Source organism: Eupeodes corollae, chromosome 3, assembly GCF_945859685.1.
Source record: "Eupeodes corollae chromosome 3, idEupCoro1.1, whole genome shotgun sequence".
Classification (NCBI taxonomy): domain Eukaryota; kingdom Metazoa; phylum Arthropoda; class Insecta; order Diptera; family Syrphidae; genus Eupeodes; species Eupeodes corollae.
In genome coordinates, this window is record NC_079149.1 from 23,260,130 (window position 1) to 23,273,282 (window position 13,153).

The window sequence follows — 13,153 nt, forward strand, 5'->3', positions numbered from 1 at the left end:
GCCGAAAAATCCAAAAATAAATCAATTTATTCTTGATATAGTTCTGTCAAAACACAAATCTCCCCTCTTTTTGCATTCCATGGGGAAAAATAAATTGATTTATTTTTGGATTTTTCGGCAGGTTTACCCCAATATCCAATATTCCAATGCTATAGCAATTTTTTAAAAAAAAGTTTAGCTGAGAAATTGACAGGTTTACCTAACTCTTCATAGCACGTATACAAATACAATGACAAACTAAAAAAAAAAAAACAGATCCACTTGTGTTGCAACGAAAACAAATCTGAATTTACCCATTTAAAACTCCATAAGGGTATTTATGCAAAGAGAAAAGGCGGATTTTATTTTGAATATGTCGTTATTTGGGTATCTGTCAAATTGAAACTATCATCTTTTGTCGCTAAAAAAGTGCACGATGAACTTTTTTAACGGAGCACGTATTTTATAATAAAATTCAATAATTTGGTAGCGTGGTTCGTTCGTTTACTTTTAGACCAAACGAAAGATCTTTGGCAATAACTGAAAATACCAAACGTGCGTGAGCTGTCGAAACTAAAAAACAAAATTGGATGGCTCAACAGTCCGTTGAGAACTAGGGACTAGTGACTTACAACTCTCAACCATTCCTGTGTGCGAGTATTGTTGTTAGGGATGGAGGGGACCTACTGTTTTTAAGCCGAATCCGAACGTCTAATTAGAGAAAGCGCTTTTCATGACAAGAGGCAGTACCCATAAAAAACTAGTGTTGCCGAAAACACCATATAGAAATAAAGGTTTTTCCAAAGCATTTGGGGCAGCTGTCAAAGTTAAAACCGTCATTGGGCGATGAACTTTCTTGCAAACGTTGTTCGTTTAATAATCGATTTATGGTTTAACTTATAGACCGAACTGAGGATGTTTGACAATAGCTCAAAACACTTAGCCTGCGTAAACTATCAAAACCAATTTGCCAAAAAGAAAACAGTACAAAAATCACCATAAAACAATTTGACAGCTGTCATCTCTTGACATTTGAAAAGTAAATACTACGTCATTTCTTTAAAATCCAATCCGATACTCTTTTCAACAACGCATTCGGATTGTTGCAAACGAAACAAACAGAATTAACAAACCTAGAATGTTTTCTAAACGTGTAATTTTTCAAAGACTTGCTGCCAACTGGCTACATTCACACTTTTTTCTTTAGGCCAATAAATACTTAAAAATAAAATCGTATTTTGACAGCAAATTTTCATCGCCTTCGATAGCTCAGTTGGTAGAGCGGTGGACTGTAGAAGTGAAACAATGTGATGAAAATCACAAGCGGATATCCATAGGTCGCTGGTTCAAATCCGGCTCGAAGGAAAAGATGTAGTTTTTTTTAACTTAATTATGATTTCAGCTAATTAAAATGTTGAATGTGGCTAAAATAATAAATGGTAAGTTTTATCAATAAAATCTATAGTAGTCTTATGGAGAGCTTTTCTGAAAGAGTTGTGGAGGATATGTATACAAATTGGTAATTTTTAAGCAAGTTCAACAAAATAATTGAAAATATTTGGAATACTCATGTATAATACATTTTTTAAACAATACTTTTTCGGTATCACCAGCGCCACTAGCACAACTGCCAAGGTACTAATATTCATGTACATAGGGTTGTTTTTATCCTCCTCAGTTCTGTCAATTTGATTTGGTATATACACTTTACAGATCTAAATAACACAAAAGATCAGAGAAATTAAAAGCAAAGGAACAGAACAGTTTTAATTACGTTATTGGCATTAAAACGTTTTGTTTATAAATAAATGTTTCATTTCATTTGTTTATATTTATTGAATATTTATGTAAGAAATTGAGAAAAAAATCTACTTCATTCCTTCGAGCCGGATTTGAACCAGCGACCTATGGATATCCGCTTGTGATTTTCATCACATTATTTTACTTCTACAGTCCACCGCTCTACCAACTGAGCTATCGAAGGCGATATTTACCGTTAGTCGAATTTTAATTTTCTCCAAATACGTAAAAAACGATCAAAAGAAAAAGAAGTTGATAAAATCAAAAACACTTTAGATGAAGATACCAAATCTCAGAAGCCATCTTGTTTTATCTATGGCTAAGTGTGCGTGAAAAACTCATCACTTGAATCTATGAATGGGTGAAAACCCGGAAAAAACCCCGGTTGCGATTCACATCTTTTCATCGACATTTCAACTAACGAAGGGTGGATGTTGAATGTGAACCACACCTAAACGTCAAGTTTTATTTCATTTGACATTTTTCAATTTCAGACTTAAAGCCCAACTATAATAGACTTAACCGAAAGTAAGCTAATGTCAAAAAAGAACGAAAAGTTATCAGAAGTTATCGTCAAAACAAAAAGTAACCATAATGGATTCAAGTAACTTAAGCAAATGTTGGGTTGAAATGCGTTTCAAATTTTACATTTGCTTAAGCTCGAGCTCGAGATTTAACAAAATTGAGCAGAACGTCTATTATGGTTAGTGACATATAAAACTGCGTATTGGTTCGTTCTCTTAAGCTGGCTTAAGCTCGGTTAGGTCTATTATAGTTGGGCCTTTACTCAATTAGAAACATGTAAAAATAAATAGTCGACCAATGCGATAAAGTTATTCCTCAGTGGTTTAATGTCCATCGGTGATTGTCAAAAAATGAACGCACCCACAATGTCCTTGCGGCATCATAGGGGCGTATTATTTTCCTCTTTCCAAAATGCGACCGTTCATACAGTTACAGTGAATGGTGTTCGCTATCGTGAGATGGTAACGAACTTTTAATATTAGCCCGAATTGGAGGATATTGATGTAGACGATATGTGGATTAAACATGGACGACGATGCCACTTGCCACACAGCTAATGAAACAATGGCGTAAACCCGCGTGGTGGCAAATGGCAATTGGTCGCGAAGAACATGTGATTTGACCACTGTTGGACTTTTTTTTCTGGGTTATTTATAAAAAAAGGTGTAAGTACGTCGAAAAGCCAGCAACAATATATTTAACGAATCATCGGATGGAGATGTGCCACTGGGGCCGCGGCTGCCATTTGGCAAATATTTAACGAAAACATAATTTTTTGAGAGAGGATTTCAATGTTTTTTTCAATCCCCGACAGAACTAAAACGTGGTTTTTTCGTGGCCCTCTTGTATTTTGCGTCCTTAATATCTCTGCGTTGGACTGTCATGCGAGAGGTCTTGGGTTCGATCCATACATATGGCACCTAAAGTTTTTTTCGCGGGTACTGCCTGTTGCGAGGAATTGACAAATTCTCCAAAAGAAATTCTTGTCATGAAAAGTGCTTTCTCAAATTCGCAGTTCAGATTCAGCTTAAAACTGTAGGTCCCTTCCATCCCTGACAACAGTACTCGCACACAGGAATGGTTAAGAGTTGTCAGTCACTAGGCCCTAGTTCTCAAACGGATTGTTGCACCAGTTAATTTATTTATTTATTATTAATATCTCTATAAACAGTCCAACAAAAGTCCGCTAATATTGAAACGTTCAAATGGCATTGATACAGTTTTTTCATATTGGGAATGCCCTGATGAAAACGCTCACCGTGCTTATCGCTAAAAGTTCCGCAATTATTCGGAAAGAACTCCAAGTGGGAATGTAAAAAGTGGATTTTTAATGAAATATTACTACAACCCAATTGTTGGTATGAGGAAAGCATATTTTCGACAAGTTCAACATAGTTGTCGCTCCTCTTATTTCCCAGAAAATTTTGTGCTACAAGGCGAAAATCCTCCAAGGCTTTTTTTCCTTACCGTCTAGAACCAAGGCAAAGTTGACATCTTTAAATATATCTCTTATCTGCGGACCGACGAATTTGCCTTCTTTGACTTTAACCTCACTTATTATTTTAAATTTTTGGCGAAGGTATTGAAAAGCAGCTCCATCTCTGTTCATTGCCTTTACAAAGTTTTTCATGAGTCCTAGCTTTATATGCAAGGGCCTTAGTCACTCCTTTCGTGGATCAATTAGAGGGTAATTTTTGACATTTTTCTGCCCAGGTTAAAGCGACTGACGATGAGGCCACAACTTTTTAATATAATGCTGTTTTCTATCACGACTGTCCCATTCACAGATGAAGCAACAAAATTTCGTGTAGCCTAATTGAAGTCCAAGCAGCAGATCTACGACTTTCAAACCCATGCAGATTTGCCGTTGGTGCTTCTCATATTTAAACCGCAGCAGAACACTTTTTACATTTTCATAAGACTCCTTCATATAAACTGCGTAACCAAAGGTAAAATATTGATGTTATGTAGCAACACAGCCTTTTAACCTTAACTTAGAGCTAACTATGAAAAGTCTCCATTCACTCCGTTTGTACGTTTTGTTAAGAGCTACCATCAAAGCACTGACATTATTGCAAGAAACTAAACTTACATCCATTTCAAAATATCGCTGGAACTCCTTTTGTTTAGTACGAAAAGATGTTATAACCATTTCCTATAAGATCCCATTGTTGCAACCTCGGACCGACATGGAACACCTTTGCTTACAAAATACCACTTCACCGCAAATGTAACAAAAGTTGTCGGGACTATTTACACATATCGTGACATTTTTCAATACAATACTTTTTTCAATTTTAACACTTAAAAACACAGAACAGAACACAAAAGCACAATATATTTAGCATTAAAAAAATGCAAAGAACGGTATAAATCAAAATGCACAAGTTTTTAAGAGATGGCACATGTAAACTCCAGCACGGAAATATTCGGACTAAACTCATTCAAGTGAAACACCATTTCATATGGTTTTTAGTAGTTGATAGATAGATCTTGGGGAATTCCAACGGTCCTTTCCTACTAAACTAACCCTTTACTTTTATTGAAATGGGGAAATATGTACCCTTTCAAAGGTCGTAAACTTTTCCAGGTATAAAAACCGAAAGTCGATGGCAAAATTCGTGGCCGTATTCTAGTGGTTGGCAGTGCAGGTAGTTCCAAAACAAATGAAGGGCGAAAAAATTCAATTTTTATTGAAATTTAAATTTTATAATCTTTATTATTCAAAAACAATTGTGTTCTTTTTAGTGTTTGGCAAGAAAATAACCAAACTAAATATAATGCGAGCTGCAAAATCACTAAATCCGAAAAATGCAAGTATCGCAAAAACTTAATCTAAAAAATGACTTTTACTCATGATAAAAAGTTAATGGCCAACAATCGAAGAAAAGATGTTTCAGAACTTCATAATTTAAAGGGTTTTTCAATAAAGGCGGGAAGATGATGAAAATGTCAATCGTGGCGTTTCTGTGTGGCACGTAGCACCGTCCTGCTGGAACCACAAGTAGTCTAGGTCTATATGGTTTAATTTGAGCATAAGAAATTAGTTATCATCGTAATGTTGACGGAGACCGCCTTACTAACGTCGTTTTCATAAAAATGTGGACCAACTACGCCGCCGTACCGGCCCAAAATCCACACAAAACGGTAACTTTTTGAGGATACATTATCACCTGGTGAACCTCGCGTGGGTTGGTGTCGTCCCATATACGGCAATTTTGGTTGTTAACACAGCCGTTTAACTTTTATCAGTGGTCAGGGAAGCTCTGTGATAGACTATAGTCTCGTAGGCAACAAATGGAATGAGCATATCATTGACATGAAAATAGAGACTGTACCGTAGTCAGACCACTTTCCAATGATCATAACGTTCGGACTGATTTCCAGAGAAGCTCAAGAGTCCAAGGTTATAAATTTCCTACCGAAACTGAAATGGAAACCGACGAGATGAAATATCAAGCAAGCTGGATAAAATAATCAAGGAGTCGTATCCAATTGTAGCTGCCAACAAAGCCCGGGGGACCTTCATAGAGCTATGGTTTGATGTAGACTGTAGAAAGGCTTAGAGAATACAGATCAATATTTGTTGGCAAATGGATCTTTCAAGTCAATATGTAAGCTAAAGAAGGCAGCATTCTTCGAAGCTGAATCCAAGAAATTAGCGTCTTGTAAAAGCGGAAAGGAGTTTTGGAACCTGGCAAAGCAGGTGAACGGAAACAATTTTGCAATCCATTTTAGTATAGGTTCTCATCAGCCTGCAGATCATTTTCAGAGTTTGTTGAATCCAACAGAGGGGAAATTTGTTCTTCAATACGCTACTCCAGGTTTTTTAAATTGAAACTCTTGATGCTGCAATGAGACACCAAGAAGTGATTTTAGCTGTAATGGATCTTACAGTTGGGAAAGCAGCAGAATTTTATAAGTATAGAACAGCAGTGCTAACCAATCTACCGACAACTACATAATACAATGTCATGGAAACAGTAATGATACCACTAGAATTCAAGGAGTCAATCATTTTCCCGATTCATAAGAAAGGGATCTTGGCCGAGGTTTCTAATTATAGAGGAATATCCTTTCTAAATGCTTCATATAAAATATTCACGCTGGTTTTGCAGAAACGTTTAAATAAATGGATAGAAAACAACAAGCTCTTAAAGAAGTTTCAAGCAGGCTTTAGGACAGGTTATTGGATGGTTGACCACATTTTTACCCTTAAAAGTATCGAAGAAACATTCCTCAATAAGGACAAGAAGCTATATACGTTTTTCGTTGACTTTATTCAGAATCTATGTGCCGATACAATTGGTAAGGTATGGAATGGAGAAGAGTTGTCGAAAGGGTTTAAAAACAATCGGGAGTCAGACAAGGCTGTACATTGAGTCCGAGTCTGTTCGCCTTGTTTATTGAAGATCTCACAGACCTCTTACCAGGTGGCATAGACTTCGCCGGACAAAAGTATTGCTGTTTGTGGACGACATTGCTCTTTTGGCAGCATCACCTGAATGATTGCAGTTAATGATAAACCGCTTGTATCAATATTGTCAGCTTTTGAGTTTGATGGTGAATCTGAATAAGTCCAAAATTTTGATTTTCAAACGAGAAGGAGGCCGCAATTCAGTGAAAGAAAAATAGTTCTAAAATGGAGAGGTCATTGAAGTTGTCACGAAATTCAAATACCTTGGAGTTCACTTTACGAAAAAAATGAGAATGAAAATTCATCTAAAAGAGAAACTTGTTAAGGCTAAAGGTGCAATTAGTGCAACTTGGAAAAGATGTTTTTCTAACAAAAGTATAGCACAAGTTCAAGATATTTGAAGCGGTATCTGAGTCTGTCATGTTTTACGCTGCACAAACTTAGGGAACGAAACAATTCGAAACAGTTAAGAAACTTCTCCAATTCTTTATTAAGAGAGTTTTTAGACTGCCATCAAATACACCCAACTATGTCATTATGTTGGAATCAGGAGTATCACCTATGTTCAAAAGAACCCCAAAAATGCAAGTCGATTACATCTTGAGAGTTTTAAAGATGAGCAATAATAGGCTTCCGAAGATAGTAGCGCTTCAAGTAATACGAACCAAAACAAGTTGGTGTACTGATTGAATAAATTTGGCAAGAGAATGTGGAATGGAACTTAACCTTTTGTGTAATAACTTGGATTATTTCAAGCTTTTTTATACCACCTCATTTCCGCAGTGGACATAAAACAACGAGAGAAATACTTGAATGACGCCACAGGATCTCTACTTTCAACTAAAAAATTGTAATTAACGTTACCAAAATAAAAACCAATCTAATCTAAAATTACAGCCATTCATTCAAAAATGCGCCTCGTCACTAAAGATGATTTTTTCGAAGCCCATTCAGCGAATAACAGTGAATCCAAGGCTTGTTGGTGCTTTGCAACTAAAGGTATTTTTTATGTGGCCAAAAAGTCACCACGACGGCACAGCCCTCAATCTGGAGGGCCAGATCCTTAGTAACTCCAAGGACGGGGAGCCGGATAAACCGCTCCTTACAGGCCTAGGCTCCGAATATGTTGAAGAAACCCTATAAGGTGTTCACTAAGTAGTTCAACCTTACTGGAACTGTAGATAGACGCCACCTTTGATTCCATCTCGAGAATTCGTCCGCTGCCGTCTAGATAAGGAGAGGTGCCTTAGTGGAAACACCTCTCCCCCCTCTCTATCGTTTGCTGTCCCCAACAACTTTCTACTGGGGTTAGAAACTAATCTCCAGTTGAGGTACTAGGCTCCCAATGTTCACCGCGGGGAGGTGAGAGTAGGAGTTGATAGACAGAATTGAGGGACGTGAGAAGCGCGGGATCGAGGAGAGAAAGGGATGTCACAACAGGAATGTGTTTACCAAAAGGTAAAAAAAACTCCAGCCACGAACCGCGATAACGAACCGAATTCCGCTGTAAGGAGATAGAACCACTCAACCTTTGCGACGCAACAACAATTCCGCCTACCCGACCTTGACGAAGTGAAGAAGATATAAACTTACGTCTAACAAAGCAGCTGGGGCTGACGGCATCGCTGCCGCACTATTCAAAGCAGCAGGCAATGACTTGGTAGGGAGCATGCACCAACTCATCTACAAAATATGGTCAGAAGAAACCATGCCCGATGAGTGGAATCTAAGCATAGTGTGCACGATACATAAGAAAGGACACCCTCTAAACTGCGAGGCATTAGTCTCCTTAACATTGCATATAAGATCCTCTCTGCCGTATTATATGAACGTCTGAAGCCGTTCGTCAACAACCTGATTGGTCCTTATCAGTTTGGCTTCAGACCATTAAAGTCCACTATCGACCAAATATTCACACTACTGCAGATCTTGGAAAAAACCCAGAAACTTCAAATCGATACCCACAATTTCTTTATCGATTTTAAAGCCGCGTATGACAGAATCTATAGGGAAGAGCTCTACAGAGCATTGTCTAGTTTTGGCATCCCTGTCAAACTTAACCGTTTGTGCAGAATGACGATGGAGAATGCACGCTGCTCTATTAAGGTCGGAAAAAATCTTACCGATGCATTTGATGTCAAAAAAGGTTTTAGACAAGGCGATGCACTGTCATCTGACTTCTTTAACATCGTTCTTTAAACAATTGTGCGAAACTCAACTGTAGGATGCTTCGAGATAAAAATTCTTCGGGTGATTTTTGGTCCCGTACACATATATAAAGAATGGAGGAGAAGATATAACGACGAACTGTACGGGCTGTACAGCGACACTGACCTAGTTAGCAGAATTAAAGTCCAACGGCTTAGATGGCTGGGTCATGTAGAGCGAATGAATACAACGCTTCAGCCCGGAAGGTCTTCGAATCCAATCCCGAGGGACGGCCGCGGCGCAGTAGAGGAAGAGTGTGACTCAGGTGGCGCACCCAGAGGACCTCAACCAACTTGGCGTGCGAAACTGGAGACAGCTAGCTAGGGACCGAGCAGGCCGGAGACGCATGTTCATTGAGGTCCAGGTCCGCCCCGGACTGTAGCGCCATCTTAGGTAAGTAAGTAAATAAGTCCACGAATCTACGGCGTTGTCTATGGTCATAAACCTTGAGCTCCTGGGTCAGTCGGATCTTGTATTGGTATAGTCCCAATTCCGGACGCAAAACTCTCCAAGTTGAAGTGTGCCAAAAACCGAGTTCTTGTGCACGGCGAGGAAAAGACTGCCTCGGGTTCTGCTGTATACTTTCACGAACCGCGGTGATGTTCTCAGTCGATCTTGCGTTCCTTGAAAGAACGGGTGTTGGCTGTCCTCTCAGAGTCGAATGTGAAGGGTCACTACGTTTACGTTTTGTTAATAAAGTTTACTCATTTAAACGTGCTGTTCAATCGTGTAACTCGCCATAATGATTTGTCAAAAACAACAGAATAATAAACAAAAGATTTGACAGATGTCACCAAAACAAAATGGCAAACACGGGGCGCCAAACTCTACCAGTGCGAATTTGAAAAGCTTTAAATTCTTTTAAAACATTCAAAAACTGTTTGGCGAGATGCTTTATAGTTCTATCATGTCAATTTATTATTACATTTCACAATGAATGCAAAAACTGCGATGTCTATTGTTCAGTTATTAGAAATTAGTCATTTTAAAGAATGTGAGGCCATGTAATTAACATTTCTATAGAAAATATGGCTTACGAACATACATGATTCGCATTTATTTACATGGTGTAAACAAACGTAATAATTTAAAGCTTCTTCGCAAAAGCATGATAATCAACTTAGAAATCTTAGGAATCCCCTAAAATGACCTACAATCAATGATCAATGATGAGTTTGCATTTGTTATGTATACATAATGAATAATAGTCCATCAACTTATTCTTTTCTAAACCTTTTCTAAAAATATAGCTATAACTAAATTGAAGATCGTTTTGGACTTTTGACATGTGTCATTTTAATTAAGTTTTTGATTGATTTTAACCAATTCTATTGAACCCACTAAAGTAAACATTTATACACTTAGTCATATTACAAAAGAAATTAATAACGAATTTTTGATATTAATTGATTTGTTTTAAAAATCTTAAATGTTGATAAGTTCAAATCCGTTCAAGTCAAACAAATGAGTAATTTTGAGCTCTTTTGATGGATTGTAATTACAAAAACATTAGTTACAACTTCAATAATTCAGGTAGATTAATTGTTTGTTCCTGTCTTACAGTAATAAGCCATAAATTAAGGCTCCTTGTTTTAGCGAATATTGCATGAAGTTTACTGACTCTAATTCAACATCATGTTTACACAAAGACCAGTTAAAGCCAAGATCTGTTTAAAGACATTAAACCATAAAATTCCTTTTGCTATAATTTATTATGGTTTTCCCATAAACTTATAGCATTTTGCAATGTTACTATCATAGCTCTTATAATTGTTATAATAAAAAATCTTCGCCACTAAAATTGAGTTTATTGATATCTTAAGTACCTAAAGGTATACTCATCATAAGAAAAATATTGGAATTGAAGGTCAACTTTGATTTCAAGATCAAACACCTTTTAAATTGAAGCTGCACATTTTTATCTGTGTTTCCCATTTACACCACTAGTGATTGAATGACTGTTCCTTATACACTTCATATACACTTCGCTGCGTTCCACTAACCCTCTTCCTCCCCCCTTTTACAACACGCGGTGACGTCTGATATTCATGGTCATCATCATAAATTCATTAGAATTGTTTTTTGTTCTTATTACGTATGTATGAATCCGTAAACTCATTATCCATGGACTGATGATATTTCAGAAGCTAGTATAAGGTATAAAAGGTCCATAAGAGTCTCTTCCAAGATCAGTTTGCATCGAGAACTTATTTGAATATCATTGCCTTTCAAAAGCGATCATCACTTTAAGATCATTCACACAATAATTTTTCAAACTTAAGTGTTAATTGTTTAAATAAAAAATTTAGCAAATCATCATGTTCAAAGTAAGTTGTGATGGTGGAAGTCATAAAGAGATGTGAACACGTTAACCAAAAACCTTTTTTTAAAAAAATAAATAACTTTCAGTTTCTTGCCCTTGTTGTGATCCTCGCCGTTGTTGCAGTTAACGCATATCCTGCTGCTGAAGAAGAAGTTAAGCTTCAAAGCCCGTCATTGGTAAGACCTTATAGTGAAATCAGTTTAAAATGATCAAAAATTGACCAATAACATTCGTTTGTTTTTTTAAAAGCCTAATGACAAACCAAATGAAGCTGATCTGGAAGTAGCTGGAGAGGGAAGTGATCTCAAGCCAGCAGAAACCATCGGCTTTGGATATTATCCAACTGTTCGATTAGGATATGGTGGATATGGAGGCTGGGGATACAGCGGTGGTTATGGTCATCACTGGGGTGGATATAGACGTGGATATGGTTATGGAGGATACCCTCATGGATATTATTGGTAGACAAAAATAATAAAAAAAAAACTTTTGCTAGATTAACGATCACGAAGACTTATATTAATAAACTTTAAATGCCATATATGTATGTATGTATAAATAAATAAATAGTCCAGTATTAAATTAAAACAAAACAAATTGGTTTCATTTGTTTTTAAATGTTGTATAAATTAATATAAATTAAAGGCTTCAAATTTGAATACTCCACTTTTTTTGTAGCTGCAACTTTGTAAACTGTCATCTTTTGACAACTATTGTTGTACTATTATAAGGTTTGCTTTTAGTTCCTTCCAAAAAAAAAAACTTTTAATATGCGTGTTTTTCTTTTTTAGTTCAGAGCTGAGCTCTGAGTAGAGTCTGAGCGAGCAGAGTAAAGTAGAGTTCTGAGCAGAGTATGTTCAGAGCTCTCTGATTTAATTATGAAAAAAGAGGCTGGGATGCGACCCACACTGATAACTTCCCATCCCGTCTGTCGATTTGTCTTGCTTAAAAGTTTGTCTATAATGTACTCGTATCAATTTTTACCAAATTTGCGTACTATTTTTTGTAGATTTTATTTTTTATGAAAAAACGGACTGTTGGATTTTTATATAAAAATTACTGAATATCGAAGACAATATTTTCTGTGAAAGAAAATAAGTTTCAAGCCAATATTTTTAAGTTTTGAAAAGCTATTTGAGTCGAAAGTAAATTTTTACGAAGTTTTAGTATTGTTTTTTTTTAGAGTTTAATTTTTTGTAAAAAAAACTGTCAATTCGATTTTTTAAAAATTTTACCAAATGTTGAAAACAATATTTCTTATGATTCTAAATTTCAAGTTTTTGAAAAGATATTTGAATCTATATTCAATTTTTACGAACTTTGAGTAATGTTATTTTTTAGATTTTTGTTTTTATAAAAAAAACTGTCAATTAGATTTTTCTCAAAATTTTATCAGATGTCAAAAACATTATTCTTCGTTGCACAAAATTGTTTTAGAGATGAAATCATATTTCAGTCGTAAAATGTTGGAGGTGACAATTTTTTTTTCAGTTTTATTGATTTTAAAAAAAAAACAGTTATATTGATTTTTTTCAAAAAATATACGTGTTTGGTATTACGTTACAATCTATTATATAAAATTTAATTCAAGTCTCTAGCGTTTTTGGTTCGTAAGATATTTAGGGTTAACCAAAATTTTCAACTTTTTTCAAACTGCTATGGTAAAAAAACCACCCACTCAATTTTCTTGAGGATCCTTTCTGCATCTTTCTACTTTATTATCTGTATAACAAAATTTATTTGAAGTCGATATCTCTTCTGGTTCTTGAGCTATGGACGAAAAAAACGTCGCGAACGTCGCGAACGTACGGACGTACGGACGTACGGACGTACAAACGTATGTACACACGCACGCACAGGCATTTTTCTAAAAATCTTTTATTTCAACTCTAGGGACCTTG

At 36.2% G+C, this 13,153-nt stretch overlaps 1 protein-coding gene and 2 non-coding genes across 3 annotated transcripts; 2 read left to right on the forward strand and 1 right to left on the reverse strand.

Moving 5' to 3' along the window:
• The first annotated feature begins 1,237 nt into the window (after window positions 1-1,237).
• Window positions 1,238-1,344, forward strand: Trnay-gua (transfer RNA tyrosine (anticodon GUA)). Its single transcript has 2 exons — window positions 1,238-1,274; window positions 1,309-1,344. It is a non-coding gene; the product is annotated as a tRNA-Tyr (tRNA).
• A 512-nt stretch (window positions 1,345-1,856) lies between these two features.
• On the reverse strand, window positions 1,857-1,963 carry Trnay-gua (transfer RNA tyrosine (anticodon GUA)). Its single transcript has 2 exons — window positions 1,927-1,963; window positions 1,857-1,892 (listed from the first exon to the last, which is right to left on the reverse strand). It is a non-coding gene; the product is annotated as a tRNA-Tyr (tRNA).
• A 9,134-nt stretch (window positions 1,964-11,097) lies between these two features.
• Window positions 11,098-11,850, forward strand: LOC129951217 (protein suex-1-like). The gene is made up of 3 exons (XM_056063257.1): window positions 11,098-11,256; window positions 11,339-11,428; window positions 11,502-11,850. The coding sequence occupies exons 1-3, from the start codon at window positions 11,248-11,250 to the stop codon at window positions 11,715-11,717; spliced, it is 315 nt and encodes a 104-aa protein (XP_055919232.1). The 5' UTR covers window positions 11,098-11,247; the 3' UTR covers window positions 11,718-11,850.
• The last annotated feature ends 1,303 nt before the right edge of the window (window positions 11,851-13,153 follow it).

Bases quoted from the DNA above. Each gene is read 5' to 3' on its own strand.
- LOC129951217 (XM_056063257.1), top strand. The intron at 11,429-11,501 runs GTAAGACCTTAT...TTTTTTTAAAAG, and splicing joins AGCTTCAAAGCCCGTCATTG to CCTAATGACAAACCAAATGA.